Source organism: Pezoporus flaviventris, unplaced genomic scaffold (assembly GCF_033815535.1).
Source record: "Pezoporus flaviventris isolate CSIRO_AGI_PZ_B2104156 unplaced genomic scaffold, CSIRO_AGI_Pfla_v1 ptg000012l, whole genome shotgun sequence".
Taxonomy (NCBI): domain Eukaryota; kingdom Metazoa; phylum Chordata; class Aves; order Psittaciformes; family Psittacidae; genus Pezoporus; species Pezoporus flaviventris.
Genome location: NW_026892560.1, coordinates 1,215,959 through 1,240,084, shown reverse-complemented (window position 1 = coordinate 1,240,084; position 24,126 = coordinate 1,215,959). Strand labels below are relative to the sequence as shown.

The 24,126-nt window shown below is 68.3% G+C and overlaps 3 protein-coding genes across 5 annotated transcripts; 2 read left to right on the top strand and 1 right to left on the bottom strand.

Annotated features, from left to right (window-relative positions):
• Window positions 1–279: 279 nt before the first annotated feature.
• Window positions 280–3,459, bottom strand: P2RX3 (purinergic receptor P2X 3). 2 transcript variants are annotated; one of them, XM_061451020.1, is made up of 12 exons: window positions 3,286–3,459; window positions 2,813–2,948; window positions 2,653–2,724; window positions 2,511–2,577; window positions 2,292–2,385; window positions 2,124–2,201; window positions 1,909–2,050; window positions 1,250–1,374; window positions 1,087–1,180; window positions 937–1,002; window positions 575–652; window positions 280–419 (listed from the first exon to the last, which is right to left on the bottom strand). In XM_061451020.1, the coding sequence occupies exons 1-12, from the start codon at window positions 3,423–3,425 to the stop codon at window positions 297–299; spliced, it is 1,215 nt and encodes a 404-aa protein (XP_061307004.1). In that variant the 5' UTR covers window positions 3,426–3,459; the 3' UTR covers window positions 280–296. The 2 variants fall into 2 exon arrangements, with proteins under 2 accessions (XP_061307004.1, XP_061307005.1); XM_061451021.1 differs by having other exon boundaries at window positions 1,951–2,050.
• A 1,330-nt stretch (window positions 3,460–4,789) lies between these two features.
• SSRP1 (structure specific recognition protein 1) lies at window positions 4,790–11,853 on the top strand. 2 transcript variants are annotated; one of them, XM_061451015.1, is made up of 17 exons: window positions 4,790–4,876; window positions 5,322–5,441; window positions 5,674–5,859; window positions 5,987–6,092; window positions 6,568–6,758; window positions 6,842–7,072; window positions 7,168–7,271; window positions 7,382–7,510; window positions 8,194–8,415; window positions 8,481–8,553; window positions 9,024–9,162; window positions 9,233–9,278; window positions 9,844–9,967; window positions 10,645–10,815; window positions 11,137–11,228; window positions 11,309–11,492; window positions 11,703–11,853. In XM_061451015.1, exons 2-17 carry the CDS (start codon window positions 5,388–5,390, stop codon window positions 11,769–11,771), a joined length of 2,121 nt encoding a protein of 706 aa, XP_061306999.1. In that variant the 5' UTR covers window positions 4,790–4,876; window positions 5,322–5,387; the 3' UTR covers window positions 11,772–11,853. The 2 variants fall into 2 exon arrangements, with proteins under 2 accessions (XP_061306999.1, XP_061307000.1); XM_061451016.1 differs by lacking the exons at window positions 11,309–11,492; window positions 11,703–11,853 and having other exon boundaries at window positions 11,037–11,144.
• Window positions 11,854–12,960: 1,107 nt separating this feature from the next.
• On the top strand, window positions 12,961–22,940 carry TNKS1BP1 (tankyrase 1 binding protein 1). Its single transcript, XM_061451013.1, is given in 14 exon segments — window positions 12,961–13,002; window positions 13,436–13,519; window positions 13,992–14,128; window positions 14,295–14,919; window positions 15,533–15,605; window positions 16,135–17,385; window positions 17,900–18,541; window positions 18,543–20,137; window positions 20,994–21,315; window positions 21,509–21,641; window positions 21,708–21,820; window positions 21,914–22,080; window positions 22,360–22,425; window positions 22,687–22,940. Coding segments are annotated over 11 exon segments (5,073 nt in total). The 5' UTR covers window positions 12,961–13,002; window positions 13,436–13,519; window positions 13,992–14,037; the 3' UTR covers window positions 22,421–22,425; window positions 22,687–22,940.
• Window positions 22,941–24,126: the final 1,186 nt, after the last annotated feature.

Below are 24,126 nucleotides of genomic sequence, written 5' to 3'. Positions count from 1 at the left end.
TGGAGATGTGGGAGCCTCAGGGACCTGGGGAAGTGGGGGAGGCCCATGGGAAAGTGGCACCTCAGGGCTTGGGGCACCCTGGGGACATGGGCAGGGCTGGGACACGCAGTGATGGGCACTGGGACACAGGGACATGGCTGGGGCACCCAGGGTGGGCACCGGGGTCAGATGGGGCAGTTGGAGCTTCTTGGGGGTCCCAATGAGTCCTGGGCACCGTGGCCCCAGTGCAAACCTTGGGTGGCCCCTATGGGACACCGCCGGAGCCCAGGGTCCCCCCCACATCCCTGTGCCTGGTGCTAGTGGCCGAGGGAGAAGGTGCCAGAGTCCGTGGATTGCTTGTCCCGGGGGCAGAGGCCCAGCCCCCCGGGGGCCGGCGCCGTGGGGCTGCCCGGGGACTGCACCATGTCTGCCTCTGGCACCTGGGGGGCAGATCGTGGGCCTGGGTTAGTCCCTGCCCCATGGCCAGGGCACCGCAGGGGTCAGAGGCACTGCCTGAGCGTGTACCTCCCATCCAGCCCCACACATCCCCCTGTGTGGCCTGACCCAGCCCCATGGCAGCCCCAGCCCCACTGACCTCCTCGAACTTGCGGGCCTTGTAGTGCTCGGCTCCCTTCAGGAAGTTGAGCAGGATGATGTCGCACAGCACCGTGCCCTGGGGTGGTAGTGTTGGGGTGGGGGGGGGCGCTATGGGGCACCCGCTGACACCCCACAGCCCCCCATGGAGCCAGGCTGGGGCTCTGCTGTGTCTGCACACTGCATGTCTGCGGGGTTCTTCTCCACCACCCCTCCCGATCACTATGGAGCATCACAGCCACCCTGCCCCACACCTATGAGGTGCTCAGGGCATCTCCCAGGCCCCCTCTTATGCACAGGGGGGCTCCCCCCACCACCCAGGGAGATGCTGCCACGAAGGGGCTGAGAACGGCCACAACTCACCACACCGATGGAGGTGAACGCTGCCACCGTGTTGATGAGGGTGGGGATGATGCCGAACTTCCCGGCCTGGGGGTGCAGAGATCCCGTTGGTGGGGGGCCCCCAACCCCCCCCCCCAGCCCTCCCCATGGCCTCCCTGGCCCAACACGCACGTGGCCGTACACCAGCACGTCGAAGCGGATGCCGAAGGCTTTGGTGAGGGTGCGGCGCTCGGGGCCGTCCTGGCAGTGGTGGTACCGGGCGTGCCTGCGTGGGGACACGGCCATGGGGCACACGTGTGGCACTCGCGCGTTCCGGTGCCGGCACGTGCCGTACCTGAAGTTGTAGCCAGTGGCGTGGGACAGCCCGTCCAGGCGGGTGAAGGAGTAGTGGGGCAGGCAGCGCTCCCCGCCGCGGTCCAGGTCGCAAACCCACCCGATCTTGATGGCCAGCACCCCCCCCTGCGCCACCGCGCGGGGCCAGTGTCACCCCATGGGTGTCCATGCAGACCCATGGCCCTCACCCCTGTGTCCCCCAAGACATCTCTGTGTCTCCATGTCTCTGTGTCCTCCATCCCATATCCTGTGTCCTCCATCCCAAACCCTGTGCACCCACACCCATGTTCCTCTGTGACCCCATGTCCCAATGTCCTCACATCCCACTCCCTACATCCCACATCCCTGCGTCCCTGTATCCCGCATCCCACGTCCCCATGCCCTTATGTCCCACTTCCCCATGTGTCTCATGTCCCCACATCCCTCATCCCTGTGTCCCCACGTCCCCTGCCCCAAACCCCTGTATCCCTGCATCCCACATCCCTGTGTCCCCACACCCTATGTTCCTCTGTCCCATATCCTCATGCCCACCCGCCATGTCCCCACATCCTCCATCCCACATACCCGTGTCCCCATATCCCGCATCTTTGTGACCCCACGCCCCACTCGCTGTGCCCTGTGGCCCGTGTCCCCCTGCCCCACGGCCCCGGCGCGGCTCACGGTGGAGGCCAGCGTGCGGAAGTCCTGCCCCGCGAGCCGCACCACGTCCCCGAGGCGCAGGATGGGGCAGAGCGGTTGGAGCTGCGGGTGGAAGCGGCAGCGCCCCAGGTCCCCCCCGGCGCCGGGGGGGGGGAGGTTGGCCCTGGGGGGGACGCGGCCGTGAGGCGGCGCCGGGAGGGTGGCTCCGCGGCCCGACCCGGCCCCTGGGCACCCACTTCTCGAAGCCGAAGAGTGGGAAGCGGATGCTGTTCTTGATGAAGAGGGTGAAGTTCTCGGCCTCCAGCATGATGGGGCTGGGGGGGACAACGGGGTGGCCCTGGGCACGCGGCGGGGGCACACGCACCCCCGTGCACCCCGTGTCCCCCCGCGTCCCCGTCACTCACACGTCCACCGTGTCCACCTCGGGTGGGCACCAGCCCCGGATCTCGCAGGTGCGCAGGGTCTCGTTGTAGGGCACGCACCGGCCGGTGAGCAGCCCTGCGGAGCACCCATAGGTGCGCTGAGCCGGCGGTCTCAGCCCCAGCACCCATGGGTGCACGGAGGGAGGCGGCCTCAGCCCATGGGTGCGCTGAGCTGGCTGTCCTCGGCTACCCGTCCCTCACCGCTGCCGCTGGTGGGGCTCCTGTCGCGGCAGTCGCGGTCGCTGCGGCACCGGAACGCGGCTTCGCTCTGTGGGGCGGTGATGAGCGGGGGGGGGCGCTGTCACCCCAATGCCGCCCCCCCTCTGCCCCCGCAGCCCCGCACCTCGGGGCAGAGCCCCTGCGCCTGCTGCTCCGTCAGGATCTGCTTGGTGACCACCACGAACACGGAGGTGCCCTGCGGGGACGGCACCGTTACCCCCAGTGCCCGGGGAGGGGAGGGGGGGTGCGGGGTGGGGTGGGATGGGGGGGTCCCGCGGCCTCACCTGGGGGGGGGTGACGTAGTCGGCCGTGTCCAGCACGCGCCCCGCATAGCTCCCGATGCCCTTCACCTTGGTGACCACCGAGGACTCGATGACGGTGTCCCGCACCTGGTAGGCTTTCTCATGGAGGAACACCCAGCTGGGACAGCACCCGCGGGGACGGTGACGGCTGGGACGGGCTCCCCGGCACCCCCCGACAGCCCCCGGCATCCCCCGACAGCCCCCGGCACCCCCGACAGCTGCCGGCGCCTTCCGGCAACCCCGGCACGAGTGGCGCAGGGTGCCCCCGACAGACGCTTGTCACCCACCCGTGACCTGACGTGGCCGCTGTCACCGCCCGGGGAGCCCCGCTCTGACCCCATCACCGTCCCCGCTCTCCCGGCTGGCCCCACGGTGGCACCCGCACTGTCACACCTCGTGTCCCCGCGCTGCCCGGCCCTCCTCCGCCCCGTCCCCGGGGCCCCCCGGGGTCTCACCCGATGAAGTAGGCGAGGATGAGGAGCTGCACGGCGCGGTGCGTGGCGCCCACCACCCAGCTCCTCACCACCACCGACTTGGGCGTCTCGTACGAGAAGAATTGCATCGCCCAGGGCGGGCAGCGGCGCGGGGCCGGCATCGGGGTGCGGGCAGGGACAGGGGACGGGCAGAAAGGGGGGGATGAGGTGGGACGGGCAGGGGACAGGCAGCGAGGGCGGTGTTCAGGCTGTGGGAGCGGGGATGTGGGCAGGGCACGAGCGGGCAGCGGTACAGGCAGCGAGAAGGGTGGTGCAGGCGGGGTGGGTGGCGGGGTGGGCAGCGGAGCGGGCAGGGGTCAGGCGGTGGGGTGATGGATGGGCTGTGCCGGGCAGCGAGAGGGGTAATGCGGGCAGGGTGCGGGCAGGGTACGGGCAGCGGGGCTGGTGCCGAGGCTGTGCGGGCAGGGAGCGGTGCTGCGGGCAGGGTGCAGGCAGCAGCGGCTGGTGCGGGCAGCTCGGGGCGGGACGGGGCGGGTCGGGGGCGGGGTCACGGCCGGGGGGGGGAATGAGGGGCAGGCGGGGTTCGGGGGGGGGACACCCCCGTGTGTGTACCCGAGCTGGGTCCGGGTTGGGGGTGCTGGGGGCGGCGGTGCTGATGTGGGGGTGCCCGGTTTGGGCTGCTCCCCCCCCCCCCCCGGTGTTTCTCGGGTGCCCCACTGAGGGCGTCACATTGGGGTGCCGGTTTGGGGGTGCCAGGTCTGTGGGTGCAGGGTTAAGGTGCCCAGTTTGGGGGGTGCCGGTTTGGGGGTGTTCCATTGGGGGTTCCCAGTCTGTGGGTGCCCCATTGAGGGGTGCCCGGTCTGAGGTACCCCACTGTGGGTTCCCGGTCTATGGGTGGCCCCTCTAGGGGGTGCCGGTTTGGGGTGCCCGGCTGCGGGGTGCCCCATTGGGGGGTACCGGTTTGAGGTGCCCCATTGGGGTTCCCAGTCTGTGAGTGCCAGTCTATGGGTGCCCCACTGGGGGGTGCCCCACGGGGGGTTCCCGGTCTATGGGTGGCCCCACTGTGGGGTGCCGGTTTGGGGTGCCCGGCTGCTGGGTGCCCCATTAGAGGGTGCCGGTTTGAGGTGCCCCATTGGCGGGGTGCCCCACTGGGGGGGTCCCGGTCTATGGGTGCCTCATTGAGGGGTGCCGGTTTGGGGCGCCCTGTTTGGGGGTGCCCCATTGGCGGGTGCCGGTTTGGGGTGCCCGGTTGGGGGGTGCCCCATTGGGGGTGCTCCATTAGGGGTGCCCGGTTGGGGGGTGCCGGTCTGTGGGTTCCCCATGGGGGAGCCGGGTCCGCCCGGCGCTGACCGTCAACTGTATGGTACCGGGCGTGGCAGGCGCGGCCGGGCGGAGCGGCCGCTCTACCCAGCTCCTCGACCAGCTCTATGGCAGGGCGGGCGCCGAGCGCCGCGTCCTCTCTAGGCGGAGTCCTCCGGGCGCTCTATGGTCTCGCCCCGTTGCCTGGACAGCGCGGTCTTCCGGCAGCGGCGGCCAGAGCGGCGCCTCTCTATGGCGGAAGTGGGGGTGACTTCCGGCGGCAGCGGCGGCCCCGGGGGAGGCTCCGCGTGAGGTTCGTGTTGCGCAGGCGGGAAAGTGGCGGCGGTGCGGGGGGGGGGGGAGGGGAGCACCGGGGGGGGGGGGGGGGGGACGACCGGGAGGGGGGAGGAGGGGGGGGGGAATCCGGTGGGGTTGGGAGAGGGGTAGGCGCGGGGGTGGGGGCCCGGGGATGGGGGGGGAGGCCATGATGGGGGGTGGGGGGGCGGGGGTGGGGTTGGGGTGCGGGGGGGGCACCGGGAGGGGAAGGGCCGGGATGGAGGGGACCGGGGGCGGGGGCGGCACCAGTGATGGGGTGCGGGGGGGAGGGGGTGCGGGCCCGGTCCGTGGCTGCGCTGGGGCAGGAAGCGGGGCCATGGGTGTCCGGCCCCCCCCCATCAGAGCGGGTCGGGGGGTCGCGGTCGGGCTCGGGCCCTGCGGAGCCGGGATCCATCCTCCCCCCGCTCCCCCCCCCCCCCCAGCTGCCGGGAGATGCCAGCGCGGGGGGGCACTGACGGCTCCACGAGCCCCCGGTCCCGGCGCCCGCCATGGCCGACACGCTGGAGTTCAACGAGATCTACCAGGAGGTGAAGGGCTCCATGGTGAGCGCCCGGGGTGCGGCTGGGAACGGAGCTGGAGCAGCTCCCGCGCCCCCCGTGCCTGCTGCGGGGGCTCCGTGGGGCTGGCGCTGGGGCCCAGGGGACGGGGTGGGTGCTGCCGGGTCCCCTGTAACTCAGTGGGGCCTGGGGACAACAAGGGGGGTGCTGAGGGGTGCAAGGAGCAAGGCTGGGTTAGGGGGCGCTACGGTGACGGGGCCGTGGCTCTGCCCCACAGAACGATGGGCGGCTGCGGCTGAGCCGCCAGGGCGTCATCTTCAAGAACAGCAAGACGGGGAAGGTGGACAACATCCAGGCCTCGGAGCTGGCCGAGGGCGTGTGGCGGCGCGTGGCGCTGGGCCACGGCCTCAGGCTGCTCACCAAGAACGGCCACGTCTACAAGTACGATGGGTTCCGGGAGTCGGTGAGTGCCCGGCCCCAGGGGCAGCTCCTGGGGCCCCAGGCCCGTGTGCTGGGTCGTGCCCCGGCCCCAGGTGGCAGCAGCCCGTGTGTGGTGGTTTCTGACACCCCCTCCTTCTGCCCCATCCCAGGAGTTCGATAAGCTCTCGGATTTCTTCAAGACCCACTATTGCCTGGAGCTGACCGAGAAGGATCTGTGTGTGAAGGGCTGGAACTGGGGCACGGTCAGGTTTGGAGGTGAGTCCTGCTGGAGGGCTCCCACCGGCGTGGCTGTGCCTGCAGTGCCTCAGGCAGCCACCTGCTAGCTTGGGGTGTCCTGGGGACAGTGGAGATGGTGGCAGGATGGAGCCTGGGAGAGCAGGAGATGGCAGATCCAGGGGAGGCAGGGGAGGGGATTCCCTGCAGCAGGGAATGCTCTGTGTAAAGGGAAAGTCAGGGTGGGAGCTGCGAGGTCTGGCAGGTTCTGGGGGAGCCACGGGAGCTGGTGGCTCAGCCCTGTGACTGGGACCAAGGGAAGATGGGAACAGATGGTTCCTTCCTGTTCATGCCTGATCAGTGCCCATCCCCGGGGCTGCAGCCAGGAGGAGGAAGCCTGGAGATGAGGCAGGGAATGCAGGGGTGATGCAGGCAGGAGAGGAGGGCCAGTGCTGGAGATGGGTCTGGGGCCGCAGTGGGTCAGGTCCCGCTGTGACGGGCGCGTCCCCCGGCGCAGGGCAGCTCCTGTCCTTTGACATCGGGGAGCAGCCGGTGTTCGAGATCCCGCTGAGCAACGTGTCCCAGTGCACCACGGGCAAGAACGAGGTGACGCTGGAGTTCCACCAGAACGATGACGCCGACGTCTCGCTCATGGAGGTTCGCTTCTACGTGCCCCCAACCCAGGAGGACGGCGTGGACCCGGTGGAGGTGAGGGGGCTGTGGGGCTGCTCCGGGGCCACACTGGGGCCAGCTGGGTCCCTCCTCCCCACCACAGCTCCGTCCCCTCGCAGGCCTTCGCCCAGAACGTGCTCTCCAAGGCGGATGTGATCCAGGCCACGGGCGATGCCATCTGCATCTTCCGGGAGCTGCAGTGTTTGACGCCGCGCGGGCGCTACGACATCCGCATCTACCCCACGTTCCTGCACCTGCATGGCAAGACCTTCGACTACAAGATCCCCTACACCACGGTGCTGCGCCTCTTCCTGCTCCCGCACAAGGACCAGCGGCAGATGTTCTTTGTGGTGAGGGGGGCACCGGGGCCTGCCCTGCCCCGGGGAGGGTGGCAACGGGGAGGTGCAGGGGAATCTCAGCTCCTCAACACCTCTTCTCTCCTCAGATCAGCCTGGACCCCCCGATAAAGCAAGGCCAGACCCGTTACCACTTCCTTATTCTGCTCTTCTCTAAGGATGAGGACATTTCCCTGACCCTCAACATGAATGAGTGAGCTCTTCTCCTGCCCGGCCCCTTCCTTGGGCTGGCTCTGGGGCAGCGGGAGGGAGGTGAGGGACCTGCTGTGTTCCTGCTCTCACCACGGCCTTGCGCCTGCACAGGGAGGAGGTGGAGAAACGCTTTGAGGGGCGGCTCACCAAGAACATGTCGGGGTCCCTCTACGAGATGGTCAGCAGGGTCATGAAGGCGCTGGTCAACCGCAAGATCACCGTGCCCGGGAACTTCCAGGGGTGAGGAACGCTGCTGCTGCTGGCCGAGGGACAGGGGGATGTGGGATCTTCCTGCTGTGAGGCAAGTGCCTCCTCATAGGAACATAGCGTGGTTTGGGTTGAAGGGACCCCGCCACTGGAGCAGCTTGCTCCAAGCCCCTGTGTCCAGCCTGGCCTTGAACGCTGCCAGGGATGGGGCAGCCACAGCTTCTCTGGGCACCCTGTGCCAGCGCCTCAGCACCCTCACAGGGAAGAGCTTCTGCCTAAGAGCTCAGCTCAGTCTCCCCTCGGGCAGGTTCAAGCCATTCCTCTTGGCCTGTCCCTACAGGCCCTTGTCCCAAGCCCCTCTCCAGGTTTCCTGCAGCCCCTTCAGGCACTGGAGCTGCTCTCAGGTCTCCTCAGAGCCCAGCAGAGGGGCAGGATCCCCTCCCTGAGCTGCTGCTCACGCTCTGGTGATGCAACCCAGCACACGGCGGAGGTTCTGGGCCCAAGCACTCACTGATGGCTCATGGGGAGCTCCTAAGATGGGAGAGCTGCTGCTCTGGGGGGCTGAGGCCACTGTTTGAGAGCCCTCCCTGGCCCTGGATCTGGCCCCTCTTTCTGTCCATTGCTGTGCTCGGAGGGCGCTGCGTGTGGGGCCAGGAGCAGCCACGGGGCTCTGAGGTGCCGGTCCCCCGCGGGTGCTCAGGGCAGGCCTCCCGCAGGCACTCGGGCGCGCAGTGCATCACCTGCTCGTACAAGGCGAGCTCGGGGCTGCTGTACCCGCTGGAGCGCGGGTTCATCTACGTGCACAAGCCGCCCGTGCACATCCGCTTCGACGAGATCAGCTTCGTCAACTTCGCCCGCGGCACCACCACCACCCGCTCCTTCGACTTCGAGATTGAGACCAAGCAGGGCACGCAGTACACCTTCAGCAGCATCGAGAGGTGGGTGCGGGTCAGGGCACGCTGCCCCAGGCTCTGCCCCCGGCCCTCACCCCCCTGTCCCGCAGGGAGGAGTATGGGAAGCTCTTCGACTTCGTCAATGCCAAGAAGCTGAACATCAAGAACCGCGGCCTGAAGGAGGTACCTGTCCCTGCAGAGCTGCAGCCCCTGCCAGCCTGGGTGCTCTCCCCTCTCGGTTCTGCTCCTTTGCCCTTCTCTTTTGTTAGTTTTCACCTCTCTCTTCTCTCCTTGCCCTTGTAGAGGAAAAAGGTCCGTGCGATACCCCTTCCTCTTTCTCCTCTTCCTCCTCCTGGTGCAGGTTTCCTCTGCATGGCCTGGTGGTGGCCCCTGTTAACCCAGTAACTGCAGCATGGTGTGCAAAAGGGGCCCCCAGCTAACTCTGATAACTTTTCTACCTCTTCCTCTGGAGCCTTGCTGAGAGCAGGAGGTCCCTGTCCTCCCTGGTCCTTGCTCCTGGTCCCTGCTCCCAGTCCCTGCTGCAGTGCCCTGCATGGTTGGGGCCATGCCTGCGTGGGACACTGGGGGCTGCAGTCCCCAGAGGGGTTGGAGCTGGGCCATGGGGAGGGCTCCTCACGCTGCTCGTCCCGCAGGGCATGAAGCAGAGCTATGATGAATACGCCGACTCGGACGAGGACCAGCACGACGCCTACTTGGAGAGGATGAAGGAGGAGGGCAAGATCCGGGAGGAGAATGCCAACGACAGCAGCGACGGCTCCGGGGAGGAGACGGGTGAGGGCCGCTGGGCTCTGGGTGCTCAGGTGGGGGGAAGCTGAGAGCTGACCCTGTGCTCTGCTTCCAGATGAGTCCTTCAACCCCGGGGAAGAGGACGATGATGTGGCGGAAGAGTGAGTAGGGGCTGGGCCGGTCTCTTGTGGGGGAAGCTTCTGGAAGGTGCTGTGCGGGGCTGCGAGCGCTGGGGATGCTGCAGCCGGCATCACTTTACACACCCCTGGGCTTCAGAGTGTGGGCTCGCTCTATCCTAATGACATTAGAGGGCTCTCAGGGGTTGGAGCAGCACTCAGGGCATCGGGTGGCTCCTGCTGAGGCGTTGGGCAGCCAGAGCAGAGAGAGCAGTGGGAGGAGGCGAGGATGAGGTTGGGATGCAGCTTCGAGCTGGGGGAGGGAGGGCGAGAGGCTGCGCTGCACCGGGAGCAGAGCACAGCGAGCACCGAGTGTGCTGCAGGAGCAGGTCCAGCCGGGGGGAGGAGCTGGGGGAGCCGAAACCATGCAGGAGGTGGGGATGGAGCCGTGTTCCTGGAAGGAGGGTCCCTGGAGGCTGCTCAGCACCAGCACAGCAGCTTCGGCGCCGGAAGGCTCCCGCTTACGGGCTGCTGGAGGCGGGGGTTGCTGAAAGCAGGGCCTGGTGCCCCCGGTGCTGCTGCATCCCCCAGCCCTGTGCTGGGCCCCCAGGTTCGACAGCAACGCCTCGGCCACGTCCTCGAGCGGTGACGGCGACAGCGACCACGACGACAAGAAACCGGCCAAGAAAGCCAAGGTGGTGAAAGAGCGCAAGGCCCGCAGGAAACACCCGGAGGTGAGGGGCTGAGGCCCTGCTGCTGCTGCAGCCCAGCCGGGGCCATGCCACAGCCCCTGTGCTGCCCCCTCACCAGCTCCCACCTGCCGGGGCCCAGCCTGGCTCCGCTGCCTCCTGTGGAGGAGTCAGAGTGGTTTGGGTTGGAAGGGACCTTAGAGCTCCTCCAGCTCCACCCCCTGCCACGGGCAGGGACCCCTTCCACTGGAGCAGCTTGCTCCAAGCCCCTGTGTCCAACCTGGCCTTGAACACTGCCAGGGATGGGGCAGCCACAGCTTCTCTGGGCACCCTGTGCCAGCGCCTCAGCACCGTCACAGGGAAGAGCTTCTGCCTAAGAGCTCATCCCAGTCTCCCCTCTGGCAGGTTAAAGCCATTCCCCTTGGCCTGTCCCTACAGGCCCCTGTCCAAAGCCCCTCTCCAGGTTTCCTGCAGCCCCTTTAGGCACTGGAGCTGCTCTCAGGTCTCCCCTTCAGGAGCCTTCTCTTGTCCAGGCTGACCCAGCCTGGCTCCAGAGCCTGGAACCTTTCCCAAAGGCCTGTCCTGTCCCTTTGTTTGTTGGGAGCCTGATCTCCCAAGAGCTGGCCCTTTGGTGGCTGTGGGGCGGCCCCACGTCCCCAGAGCTGCAGTGGGTGATGCTGGTTGAGCCTCTCACGCTGGTTCCCTCTGCTCTTGCCTCCCAGAGCAAGAAGGGGAAGGACCCAAACGCGCCAAAGCGGCCGATGTCTGCGTACATGCTGTGGCTGAACGCCAGCCGTGAGCGCATCAAGTCCGACCACCCTGGCATCAGCATCACAGACCTGTCCAAGAAGGCCGGGGAGCTCTGGAAAGCCATGTCCAAGGAGAAGAAAGAGGTGAGGGATGGGGTTCATGGGTTGGTCTGCTGGTGGGGGGAGCCAAGCCTGGCTCAGGGTGGAGGATGGATGTGGGAGGGATGGATAAAGGGAAGGTAGACATGGGGAGGACAGAGAGGCCCTTGTTTGGTTGCCAGAACCTGGAGCTCCGTAGATGGGAGGTGAGGAAGGTTCCCATGGCTGTGGGGAGGTGATGGCTTGAGGCTGTTGGTTGAGCACAGGCTTGGTCCAAGGAGGGAGCACAAGAAAGATGGGTAGTTTGAAGCTCTGTTGATGCCGGACGAGGGAGCCATTCCCACCATTCCCATGTTCCTGTGGCAGGAGTGGGATCGCAAGGCAGAAGATGCCAGGAGGGACTATGAGAAGGCCATGAAGGAATACAGCGTGGGCAGCAAGGCGGAGAGCTCCCGGGCGTGAGTGCTGGGCTGGGGGAAGCTCCGTGGGGCTGGGCCGAGGGTCGGTGGTAACGTCCCCTCCCTCTCACCGTGCACAGGGAGAGGTCCAAGAAGAAGAAGAAGAAGCAGGAGAAGCAGCTGAAGGGGAAAGCGGAGAGGAAAGGCACCAGCTCCAAGTCTCTGTCCTCCAGCAAGTCCTCGGCCAAGAGCTCAAACGAGAGCTTCAAGAGCAAAGAGTTTGTGTCCAGCGATGAGAGCTCCTCCGCTGAGAGCAAGAAGGAGGTGGGGTAGAGCTGGGGCAGCCCCTGCCGCTGGTGGGGACCCTCACCCCAGTCCTGCCATGGGGCTTGCCTGCAGGGCTGGGCATGGTCCGCACTGGGGATGGCTTCTGTGTGCTACCTCCATGGTAGAAGTGGGGACCTCATCCCCCGCTGACCCCACCATCCCTGCTGTGTGTCCCCGCTGACGCCGCATCCTTGTCCCTTCCCGCAGGACTCAGAGGAGGAGGGAGCCCCCAGCCCCCGCCGCAGCTCCTCAGACTCCGCCTCAGGCTCCGATTGATCCATCCTTGACCCGGGGGGCTCCTGGACCGGGCGCCCACAGCGGGGACCAGCTCCAGGGCCCCCCCGTGCCTTCTGGTGCCGGGTGTCCCAGGGGGGGTCCCTCCCTCCCAGCCCCGCGGCTCTTTTGTAACTCTCGGCTGGTTCCTCGTTCCCTCCGTTGGGTTTTGTTGTTTTTTTGTATTTTGGGTCTGTTCCCGTGGAAACCGGGATTGAATAAAAAAACCCACCCAGGGCAGGAGCTTGGCTGCAGTGGCACAGCGGGGCGGGGGGGCCCTTCCCTCCTATTCCCATCCCCTTCTGCCCTCTTCCATCACCTTCCATCCCTTCCATTCCCTGCTGTCCCCTTCTGCCCCTTTCCACCCCTTCCTTCTTATCCCTATCCATCACCTTCTGCCCCGTTCTGTTCCCTTTCATCCTTTTCCATCCTCTCATAGAACCATAGAGCAGTCAGGATTGGAAAGGACCTTAAGATCATCCAGTTCCAACCCCCCTGCCATGGGCAGGGACACCTCACACTAAACCATGGCACCCAAGGCTCTGTCCAACCTGGCCTTGAACACTGCCAGGGATGGAGCATTCACAACCTCCCTGGGCAACCCATTCCAGTGCCTCACCACCCTCACTGTAAAGAACTTCCTTAGATCCAATCTAACCTTCCCATTTCAGTTTGAACCCGTTACCCCTTGTCCTGTCACTACGGTCCCTAGCGAGGAGTCCCTCTCTTTGTCCCTTTCCATCCCCTTTTGTCCCCTTCTGCCCCATTCCTGCTTTGCCCCATTCCATCCTCTTCCCTCCTCCTTCCCCTTCTTTTTTCCCTTCCTTCTTCCCTCTTCGCTGTTCTGCTTCCCGTTTCCTCACTCTTCCCGTTTCCACCTTCTTCCCCATTCCTCCTTCTTCCCCTTCCTTCCCTCTTCCTTTCCCCTTCCTATTTCTTCGTTCTTCCCCTTTCCCCTCTTTTTCCTCTCCTTTTCCGCTTCTCCCCCTTTTTCCCTCCCCGCTACCGACCTCTCCCATTGGGATGAACCCGCTTCTGATACCTCCCACCCTGCAGGCGGCGCTCCTCCACCGCGACCCCTCTACCCGCCTCTCTATGGTAGTCCCACCCTCGCCGGGCGCCTCTCTAGCCCGTCTCCTCTATGCGGTCTGCCCGGCCACGCGGCGCGCGTCTGTCCCGCCGCAGCCTCTGATTGGCTGAGGGAGGGGCGAAGGGGCGTGGCCAGCGGCAGTGGGTGAGCGGGGGTCTCTGCACCGAGATGGGCCTTAACGGGGAACCGGGATACGGGAACCGCCGTTAACCCTTCACCGGGTCCGTTGTGCCCGTCGGGGGCCGAACCCGCGGGGAACCCGCGGGTTCGGCCCCCGACGGCCGCAACGGGCCAGGTGCCGTCACCTAAATCGAGTGGGGGGCTCCGTTGCCATGGCAACAGGCCTAGGCCCGCTGGTTGCGGCCTACTCCTCTACTCGAGCGAGGGCTCCGTTGCCGCGGCAGCGGGGATAGGCCGCACGGGAGCGGAGGGGACCCACACCCGGACCCCGGGCCCGATGGTTTCCAGATGTGGGTTGTGACGCCCGGGGAAGGGGGTGGACCCCGGCGGGGAGGGGAGGGCAGGGCCGGGGCCGGGCGGGGAGGAGGCACCGAGCGGGTTTTTCCTGTCCCCGCAGCCCCGGTGAGTCACGGGAGCGGCGGCGGCAGCAGCACCCCCCGTGTCCCCGGCGCACCCCGGACATGCGGCCGCTGCCAGGGAGGTGAGCGGGGCTGAGGGACCCCCGAGGCGGTCGGCACTTGCGGGGGCGGGGGGGGGTATTTGGGCTGGGCCAGCGTTTGGGGAGGCGGTTGGAGGGCGCTGGGATGGGCTCGGGGAAGGTAAATGGGGAACGGGGCAGCGTTTGTGGGGAGCCGGGGGGGGGGGGGGCGTGGTTACTGATGCATGGGGGTTACTGGGGGGTTACCGGGGGTAGGGACAGAGCGGGGTTCGCACGGGGTTTGGGGTCCCGGTGTCGTGGCACAGGCGGCCCGGGGCAGTGAACCAAGGGTGGCACCGGCACAGGGAGGGGTGCGGGGTTGGGGCGGTGCTTTGGCACGTGGCCCCGGTGCAGGTGGACACGAGGGTTTGGCACTGGGAGGTTGGCACCCGGCACAATGCGGCTGCTGTTCACATGGTGCCGCCAGCCTCAGAGCGCCCCAAAACACCTCTTTCCCCTCTCTCTGTCCCCCCAGGGGCTGATCCTGCCCGTGCCCAGCGAGTCCCGGTCCCAGTTTGGCCATGGCCTCGCAGCCGCAGCCCCTGCACCCGGCCCTGCCCTGCACCGCACCCGCGGGCACTGGGGGGCTGGCGGGCGGCAGCCCTGACACAGGTCAGTCCCCATGGGTGGAATGAACCGGGGGTGGGGGTGTTGCTGTGCTGGGGAGCCCCCAGGGATGCCAGGCTGATGCTGGGGTCTGTTCCCAGCCAGGAGCATCCCATTGGCTCCCTTTGGCCATGGAGCTCCCCCAGCGCGGTGTTTCCTCACTGCCCCATAGGCACTTCCCGGCCCAAGCCCCCACTGCGGCCCAAGCCCCCACTGCGGCCCAAGCCGGCTGTGCCCGCCAAGACCCCGCTGCCGCCACCGGGCCCACGGCACCCGCGCCCTGAGCTGCCCTCGGCAGAGAAGATGAACCGCCTGGCTGGGCCCCAGCCCTACGGGACCGGCAGTGCGGGGGGGCCCCTCCGCCGGCCCTCCTTTACCATCAAGTCCCCCCATCAAGAGCCCCCCACCGAGAAGGGGCTGCCCTCCCCTGCAGCAGCAGTTGGGGAGGCCATGGGAGTGACCCCCGGTGAGGAGTCCCCCCTGCCGCTGACCCCCTCCCGCAAGGGCCCGGCGCCCTTCAAGGTGACGCCGGTGCCAGTGGCCACCAAACCGGAGCGGTTCCCGGGCACCACCGTGGAGCAGATCTTGGCCAAGATGGACACCAGGGAGGGCCCAGGGAGCCCCGACCGAGCCCGGCTCTGCCCCGACCCCTCCTTGCGCTTCGGCTCCAAGCCCTTCACCGCCTTTCGGAGGCGCCCCAGCGGGGAGGCAGAGAGAGCCACCCCCTGCGAGGCCCCCCAACCCGCGGTGGGTGAGCCGGGGCCGGGGGACGACGGACACCCCACAGCCGAGACGAGGTGAGGGGCTGGGGCGCGAGCTTGCGGGGCCGGGGGGCGTTATTCCGGGTCATCCTGGGGACGGGAATAACGGAGCCGAGCTCCGGTGGCCACCGTGGGAAGGACGGGGCCACGCCGGCGGCTTGTGCCGACCACAGGAACGAGCTGTCCCGGTTGAGGAGCTGCCTGCGCGCCTTCGGGGGCCGGGCCTGGAGCCAGCCTGGCTCCCGCGGCTGGACAGCGCTGCCCGAGGCTGGGAATAACGGGGAGAGGGTCGCTCCCCTTGGGAATCGCTCCCTGTTTCCCGGGCGGGCTGTTCGGGCCGTGCCAGGGCGGCTTCGCTGCAGGATGTGCTGGGTGGGAGCCAGCGCTTGGCCCCGCTCCCGGAGCCGGGCATCTCCAGGGAGCAGGACCCGGCTATTTTAAACCCCGGTGTGAGAAACGGGCTCTCCCGGGACCGAGAATTCCCGGGAAACGGGAGCGGGGCCGATTACCCCCCCTTTCCCCCCCGCGGTGGTTCGGTGTCGGGTCTGGCGCAGGCTGCGGGGCCTCCTACGGGTTCCCAGCCCCGTCCTGCAGCCGGGGGCAGGGGCGCAGGGAGGGAATTAACGCTCGTTCCCCGTTTGTCCGGCAGCGGCTCCCCCCCCGCCGGCCCGAGCAGCGCCGGGGCCCCCCGCGGACGCCGGAGGCCGCGCTCCCCCCCTGACGTGAGTTGTGGCCGCGCCCGCCCGGCCGCGGCGGCTCCGCTCTCTCCTTCGGGGCTCTCCTGTCTCCTCCGGGGCTCCCTCTCCGCGCGGTGCGTGTCTGCGGCCCTGCGCCGCCTGCTCGGGGGGGCGGTGCGAGGCGTGACTCACCGCGGGGGGGCGGCGGGGCAGGACCGGCCCCGGGGCTCCCGCCGGCCCCCGCCGGCCGGCACCACCCCGCGCGGGCAGCAGCGGGCAGGGTGATGCTGGCAAGGGGGTGCTGGGAGCCAGGGCTGGGTTTTCCTGCTCCTGCTTCAGTTCTTCCTCTCCATCTGCTGGGAAGGGGGGGGGGGGTGTGCTCGGGGGGAGCCGGGGGGGATCCGGCACGGCCGGGTCCTGCCAGACAGGGAGCATCTGGGTGCTGGGGGGAAGTGGGGCAGCTCCTGCCTCGAGGGAGTGGGGGGCAGACCCTCACCGGGCCTCGGGGCTGTGATTTGGGGGTGATACCCGGAGGCTCCTCTGGGTGACGTGCCCCCACCGGCTCTCTCCACAGCTCTCCTCTCCACAGTTGGGCCCCCCCGGCTCTCCCAGGCCCCCGTCCTGCCCAGTGCTGGCCCTGGGGGCTCCCTCCCAGCCCTGCACTGCAGCCCCCGGCTCCCCCCATGCCCCCCCCGAGCTCCTGGCCCCTGGCTCCCCCACACGGGCCCCCGGCTCCCCCGAATCCCAGCCTCCAGCCAGGGCCTCGGCTGCCTCCATCCAGGCTCCGGGGGCTCCCTCCTCCACAGCTGAGCCTCAGCTCAGCATCTCGCGCTCCCCCGGCTCTCCCCACACGCCTGGAGAGGGGTCCCCCGATACAGCCACCCCCCCAGGCACCCCCGAGCTGCCCCTCAGGGCCGTCAGCCCCCCCAGCACTCCCGAGCTGCCTCCCAGGGCCGTCAGCCCCCCCAGCACTCCCGAGCTGCCCCCCAGGGCCACCTATCCCCCCGGCTCTCCGGAGGCTGCTGTCCAGTACCCGGCCTCCCCCAGCCCACCCCCCGAGCCCCTGGGTAAAGTCTCTCGCCCCCCGGGCTCCCCTGAGGGACCCGATGACCCCCCAGTGTCCCCACTGTCCCCTGAGGGTCCCAACTTCAGCCCCGCTCCCCCCTGCAGGGACTCGGGGCTGCGGCGCTCATCGGAGGGGGTGCTGCGGCCCCCACCTGCGGGGCAGGGCCTGGGGGGGCTGGGGGGCTCGCTGGGTGCCCTGCCCCGGCCTGGGGACCCGCTGCCGGAGCCGGCCCTGGGCAGTGAGTCCGGCTGGAGCCTCTCCCAGTCCTTCGAGTGGACGTTCCCAGGACGGGGGGCCCGGCGGGTCCCATCCCCTCCCCGCTCCCCCATCCGGGAGACGGGTGACTCGGACGGGGAGGACCCGGCCCCCAGAGCCGCTGAGCCCGGCCCCCGCGGAGCAGAGGGGGCCCCGTGTCCGGGGGGCCCCGTGGCCCAGGCAGAGGCTGAGAGCTCGCCGGAGGAGGACGATGATGGGGAGGCAGAGCAGGACGTGACACTGTGCGTGACGGAGCCTGGCCAGGACCCAGCTGAGCCCGAGCCCCTCATCGAGGCCGCCCCACCGGCTCCGGCCCCACCGGCTCCAGCCACGGTGACCGGCTCGGTGTGGGCACCGGTGGGCGACTCTGAACTGAGCCTGCAGGGCCCCGGCGGGCCGGGCCAGGCCGGAGGGTCCCCAAGGAGCCACGATGCGCCCGGTGACCCGGGCTGGCTGACGGAGCTGTTGGCATCACCCGGAGGCCACACAGGACAGGGCACGGAGGTGAGAGACCCGCAGCTCCGCAGTGCAAGGGTTAACACAGCACCGTGTCAGTGTGGCGTGCGTGGCGCCTGGCTCCTGTACGTGAGTTGGGATGGGATGGGTCAGGATGGGTGGAGGCTGAGCTGAGCGTGCTGCAGGGAGAGCCGGGGTGCGGCCGCCGCATGTGGGAGCCATGGCCGGCGAGTCGGGGCCCACGGCCACGCTGCGGCGGCTGCTGACCAACCTGGAGCTGCGGGAGCAGCTGCGGGATCGGCGGCGGGATGAGCCGGGCTGGGGAGGGCTCTGGGCAGGCACAACGGCCGTGAGTACCAGGGCAGCTGGCAGCTCCCGGTGGGAATGGGGCCCCGCGGGGCAGGGCGGGCGGGTGATGGGATCTGGGCTCTCTTCGGGATGGGCCCCTGCTTGTGCCCCAGGCACCCAAGGGGCCCTCCCTGTGGCTGCACCTCCCCAGCTTCTCTCTGCCGCTGAGCTGGGACTGAGACCCCCGCTTAGCCCCTGTCCTGTCCCTGCCCAGGGCCTGCTCGGCTGGTCACGAAAGGACCTGAGCAGTGAATTCGGCATCGGCACCCCCCGCCCCGGCAGCACCTTCCGCTGGACCCGAGAGACAGACTGGCCCCGGGAGCCACAGCAGGACCAGGAGTTCGGGACCGAACAGAGCTGGGACAGCACCGGGGCCGGGGAGCAGCCCTTCGGCACCACCAGGAGCGACTGGGCCAGCAGCTGCCGAGGGACAGAGCTGCCGGGAGACACGGGGCTGGGCCGCAGCGACTGGCACAAAGCCCCTGGCACTGGGGAGAGCTGCCGGCAGGAACAGGACTTCAGTGCCAGCAAACCCACGTGGGGCACCAGCTACGGCTTGGACAGCACTGGCAGCGGGGACGGGATCGGCTCCGGGAGTGCCGACTGGAGCAGCAGTTACAGTGTGGGGGGAGCCCAGCACCAGGATGAGGAGCTGAGCTCCAGGGAGCCCAGCTGGGCTGGCAAGTACAGCGCCGGGGATCCGGAGAGCCAGGACCAGGACATCACACCGGCCTGGGCTGGCCAGTACAGCTCCAGGGATCCAGAGATGAAGGACAGGGAGCTAAGCCCAGACTGGACCAGTAAATACAGCAGCAGGGGTGCTGGGACCACGGACAAGGATCTCACCCTGGGCTGGGGCTGGCAGATCCAGCACTGGGGATGCTGGGGCTGCAGGCAGAGAGTTCAGCCCCAGCAGGACGGCCTGGGATAGCCAGTACAGCAGCAGGGACATGGAGAGCCAGGACCGGGAGTTCAGCCCCAGCAGACCTGCTTGGACTGGTGAATGCAGCACCCAAGGCACGGAGAGCCAGGACAGGGAGTTCAGCTTCAGCAGGCCGGCGGAGGCTGATGGGTACAGCAGCAGGGACATGGAGAATCAGGACCGGGAATTCAGCCCCAGCAGACCGGCCTGGGAGGACAGATACAGCACCAGGGACATGGAGAGCCAGGACCAGGAGTTCAGCCCCAGCAGGCCTACTTGGAGCAGTGAATGCAGCACCAGGGACATGGAGGACCAGGCCTGGAAATTCTGCCCTGGCAGACCAGCCTGGGACAGCGAGTACAGCATCAGGGACGTGGAGAACCAGGAGAGAGAGTTCAGCTCCAGCAGATCAGCCAAAGCCAGTGAGGGCAGCACCAGGGATGTAGAGACCCAGGATGGGGAGTTCAAACCCAGCAGACCAGCCTGGGAGGACAGATACAGCACCAGGGATGTGGAGAGCCTGGACCAGTTCAGTCCCAGCAGACTGACTGAGCCTGATGGATACAGCACCAGGGACGTGGAGATGCAAGACAGGGAGTTCAGCCCTGCCAGACCAGCCAAAGCCAGTGAGCACAGCATCGGGGCCATGGAGACCTGGGACAGGGAGCTCAGCCCCAGCAGATCGGCTTGGGATGATCAACGCAGCACCAGGGATGTGGAGACTTGGGACGAGGAGCTCAGCCCTGGCAGACCAACCAAAGCCAGTGAGTGCAGCACCAGGGACATGGAGAGCCAGGACAGGGAGTTCAGCCTGGCCTGTGAGGACAGATACAGCACCAGGGACTTGGAGAGCCAGGACAGCGGGTTCAAACCCAACAAACCAACCTGGGATGATGAGCACAGCACCAGGGACATGGAGAGCCAGGAGCAGGAGCTCATCCCCAGCAGAGCAGCTGAGGCTGATGGAAGTAGGGACATGGAGAGCCAGGACCTGGAGCTCAGCCCTGGTAGCCTGACCTGGGCCGGTGAGTGCAGCTCTGCAGACACCAGAGAGGAAGGGAGCGAGGTCAGGCCTGGCCACGACACCGACCAAACTGAGCCAGTGGATGCTGCTGCCGATGGGAGGGAGTTGCCCAGCTCCCACTGCCCCGATCCCCCATCCCAGGATCCTGGCTGTGGCAGCGCTGAGCACAGTGCCGCTGGCAGCAGGGACTGGGCTGAGGAGCCTGGAGCAGCCGAGCGGCACAGCCAGTTCAGCAGCATCAGCACAGAGCAGGACCTGGGTCCCTCCAGCGCCGTGGTGTCCACCGGTGGCTTCATGCCCTGGGCGGGTGTGATGGGAGCCCCAGGGTACCGGCACCGTGATGACTCCTGCGGCACGTCGGGAGGAGCCGGCCTGCAGGAGCGCGGCTGCGGTGATGCAGAGGCCCAGCGCCGGGAATGGGCCGATGCGTTCAGCGCCCGCTGCGCCGCGCGGAGCCGGGACGTGGGCGAGCGGCACCTGGGAGGTGACACCAGCTCCAGGCACAGGTAGGGGGGTGCTGGTGGCGGCAGCGCGGCCCCTGGGAAGGCTGCGTCCCCTCGGGTGTCCTCACTGTGCTGTGGGGGGGCTCCCAGCGCCACAGCCCTGTGCTGGTGTCCTGCCCAAGCTCCGGCTCCTCCTGTGTCCCTGTAGCCCCCTGCCCCACATCTGCAGCAGGAACATTTTGGGGAATGGATTTCACCTTGTCCTGGCAGGATCTGCCACCGTGAGCTGATCCGAGAGTGGACGATGCTTTCTGGGCATCTCCCTCTGACGTGGGGAGCTGTGTGCAAGGTGCTGATGTTCCTCTGGGCCCCCGGAACTGGCACAATTATCCCTGTGCCCTTATTGCTTCACTGGGATGTGGGAACCCTGATTCCAGGCAACTTACGGAGCTGGGGAATCCCAGATGATAAATTCCCTCAGGCTGCCTGAAAACAGGGATTGCAGGAAGTGGGAAGTGAAGTCCCATGGGCCAGGGGAAGGCTTCAGCCTGGCTGACTGTGTGGAGCGTGGGGAGCTCCCCCGGGAGCTGTGTGGTTTCCTACACCCTGGGTGCCTTGTGCTCCTGCTCCTGGTCACCCCATGTCCCTCTGGTCCTGCTGGGGCTGGTGGCCCTCTTGGGGGTCTGACCCCTTTTTCTGTCCCAAGGAGGGGAGATCACCCTGGTCCCCTGTGAGCCTGGCAGCCTCCCTGCCCTCCGCAGGCCTTGGAAAGGGCTTTGGGAACTTCCCAGAGTTCCTCTTGGTGTGATGTCCTGGGAGAGAGGGAACAGGCCTGGACAGCCGGGTCCTGCCCTGCTCAGTGGGGCAGGGGAGGGTTTGTGCTGGAGCTGGAGGAACCCGAGGGTCTCGTCTCTCCCAGCAGCAGCGTTGGTCTCTGGGACCCCAGCCTGCAGATGGGTGACCCCCAGGCCGTGGGGTCCCCCTGCACCGACCCACCCAGCCCTGCAGAGGAGGAGAGGGACCCCCTGGAGCTGACCCCTGCCCCGCGGAGCCCTGGGGCCTCCTCTCCGCTGCCAGAGGCTGCTGGCGGGACCCCACTGGACACAGGGAGTGCAGCAGCCCCTGAGGACCACCCGGATGGGAAGAGACCTTCCAGCTGGGAGGAGAAGTGGCTCCCCATGGGCACCCCACATCCCGAGGCACCCCCGGACCTCACCGGGCAGGAATTCACCTTCCTGGAGGTGAGGGGGGTGGCAGCACCAGCCACGTGTATGGCCTTGGGGATCCCTCACAGAGACTCTGGTCTGTGGATGGGGCTTCACCCTCCGGGCCTCCTGTCCCCGAGGGCCAGGCTGCGGATTCGGGGTCCCTGGTGCCATTGTGGGGCTCTGCGGGTGCCGGTGCTGGCGCTGACCCTTCCCCTGTGCCCCGCAGGACGCGGAGGTGCTGGACAGCCGCGTGTTCCGCAGCAAGGCGGAGCTGGGCCGGCAGCGCAGGCACCGGGCCCCAGCGCTGCGCCCCGCCGCCGGCCCGGAGGGGGACGCTTGGCTCTTCCGTGACTCCACCGGTGAGGCCCGAGGGGCGGGGGGCGGGCGGGGGCGGGCGGTGCTGAACTGACCCTGTCCGTGCGCAGAGCCCCGGCCGGCGGCGCCCGAGGACGAGGCGGCGGTGGAGCCCCGGAGCCGGCGGGCGGGCAGGGCCGGGAAGGTGCCGCTGTTCCCCAGCCTCAGCGCGGCCGCGCTCAAGGTGAGGGCTCCCGGGTGGTGGGGACCGGGGGAACGGAGGCGGGGGGCACACGGAGCACCCGGAGCCCACCCGGACCTCCCTGTCTGCCCCCAGGCCAAGCTGAGGGGCCGGAACCGCTCGGCCGAGGAGGGGACCCCGCCGGGGGACAGCAAAGTGACCCCCCCCCGGGAGCCCCATGTGCAGCGCTCCAAGTCCTGCAAGATCCCCGGCCTGAGTGGGAAACCCCTGGTGCTGCCCCCCAAACCAGAGAGGTCCTCGGGGTGAGAGCGGGGGTGGCAGGTTTAGGGGTGGTGTGCAGGTTTGGGGGAGTACGTGCACCCACAAGCACTGCGGGTGCTGGGAGGATGCTGAAGGGTGGGGGTGGGGGTGGCTGTCACTCACTTTGGTGCTCCAGCAGGGGTTTGGGGCAGCCCTGAGGGTGGGTTTTGCAGAGGTGTGAGGGGGCTTGGGGGTGCCTGAGGGACCATGGGGGGTGCTGGGGCTCCTGAGGGGGTACCAGCAGTGATTCTGGGGGGCTCATACCGTGCCCACCCCTCCAGGGCCGAGGCCTCCCCCCCCCACTGGCTGCAAGCGCTGAAGCTGAAGAAGAAGAAACCTTGAGGGGGGTGAGTGCAGGATGCAGGAGCTGGGGGGACACTGGGGACAGACACTCCCCCCCCAACCCCTCCCCACACCCCTCCTGACTCCCAGGGGGCTGGAGGGGAAATGGTGGCATTGCAGGGGTGGGAGCGTGTCCCCATGTCCCTGGGTCCTTGCTGCCAGGAGGGGTGCCCCCCCCCCGTCCCTCCTACATCAGCCGGGACCCCCCTCCCTGGCACTGGATCCCCTAGGGGTGCCTCACCCCCTCTTCCCGCTGTCTTTTCCAGGCTCCCCCTCGCCAGCCGCTGCCCCCGGATCAGGACACACACACACACACATATCTATGCACTTTGTACCATGCTCGCAGGGTCCCTGACCCCCACCCCACACCTCGTCCCCCTCCTCAGCCCCCCAGCTCCCACCCCCCAAGCCGTGGGGTGGGCTGTGTCCCTCGCCCTGCTCCTGTGTCACCCCCGCACAACGAGCAGCAGGTCAGGATGTTGGTGCCACTTGAACAGGACAATAAAACTTCTCTGGTTGGGTCGGGGGGGCCTGGCTCTTCCCTCAGCGCCCCCGCGTGTTCCCTTGGGGGGTGTCCGCTTGCGGGGTGGCCCTGGGCTGCGGGGCGCCTCTGCGGGCGCTGCCACCAGGAGGAGCTCCGTGCCCGCGCTGGGCCTGCCCAAGAAGGGGGGGCTGCGCGGTGCTGTGACACCAAGATGGGGGTCCCCGGCCCCACGGCTGGGCGGGGGCTCCGGCTCCCATGGGGCAGGCCCCGCCCCACACCCGGCGATGGGGTCTGAGGCGGGGAACCTGGCGGCTGCTCCATGGGCTCGGCCTTCCCCTGCAAAGCCTGGCTCCCCGAGCCCTGGGTCCATCCTGGAGCCGCGGCCAAGTCTCGGCTTCTTCCCCTCCACCGCTCCCGCGGGCCTGGCTCCCTGGAGCCGCTGCTGCGGGCGGTGCTCCCTGCGGCCCCGGCTCGTGGCGCTTCCCGTACCGGCGTTCCTGACCCGGTACCAGCCCGCAGGGGCAGCCCCGGCCGCCGCCCGCTGCACGAACCACCCCGGGGGGCGGGGGGTGACCGGGGCTCTGTGTCCCCCCCCACGCCGGCCTCGCCGGCGGCTCTTGTGCGGGGCCGGGAAGCGTTAAGTGCGCTCTGCGCTCCCCGTGGGGACGGGAGGAACCGGGCTCGGTGTTAACGGCGAGCAGCTCCTTCGCGGCGGCACCGGGGGGGTCATTTCCCTGTTGTGGCCCGTTCAGCGGCTGAGGGGCCCCGGGAACGGCTCCCCCAGCGCGGGGGGGGGTGGGTCAGGGCTTTTCTTCCTTCCTCAAACCTCGGCTTTTAACTTCAGCCCGCAGCCGCCGCAGCTCGCACCGCGGGTGATGCGGCCCGGCCAAGCTCATCCCGGTCCTCCGCAGGCGTCAGTGCCCGTTATCTCCTTAGTGCTCGTTATCAGCCGCCGGTGCTCCTTATCTCCGGTTATCTCCACCCCATCACCCCTGGTTTTCTCTGCCCGGCTGCTGCCGCTGGGTCCCCTTTCGCTGCTTTGGTTCCTCCGAGGTCCCGCTTCCCCAGCCCCAATCTCTCCCGCACCCCTCGGTGTCTATTCCCGGAGACCCCTTTGAGCTCCCCCCACTTTCCCGGGAAGCCGGGATCCGCGCTCCGCTCGGTTTCAGCCGTTCCCACTCCCGGTCCCCCCCCGTGCCCCCGTTCCAACACCAAACGGCGC

What these genes read in the sequence shown, in the direction of transcription:
- SSRP1 (XM_061451015.1), top strand. Translation starts at nt 5,388, where the DNA reads ATGGCCGACACGCTGGAGTTCAACGAGATCTACCAGGAGGTGAAGGGC. An exon ending in CTGACCCTCAACATGAATGA is followed by an intron (nt 7,272 to 7,381) that starts GTGAGCTCTTCT and finishes GCGCCTGCACAG; the next exon opens with GGAGGAGGTGGAGAAACGCT. An exon ending in GACGATGATGTGGCGGAAGA is followed by an intron (nt 9,279 to 9,843) that starts GTGAGTAGGGGC and finishes CTGGGCCCCCAG; the next exon opens with GTTCGACAGCAACGCCTCGG.
- P2RX3 (XM_061451020.1), bottom strand. Translation starts at nt 3,425, where the DNA reads ATGCCGGCCCCGCGCCGCTGCCCGCCCTGGGCGATGCAATTCTTCTCG. An exon ending in CCACTCTTCGGCTTCGAGAA is followed by an intron (nt 2,051 to 2,123) that starts GTGGGTGCCCAG and finishes CGTCCCCCCCAG; the next exon opens with GGCCAACCTCCCCCCCCCCG. An exon ending in CGTTCACCTCCATCGGTGTG is followed by an intron (nt 653 to 936) that starts GTGAGTTGTGGC and finishes CTACCACCCCAG; the next exon opens with GGCACGGTGCTGTGCGACAT.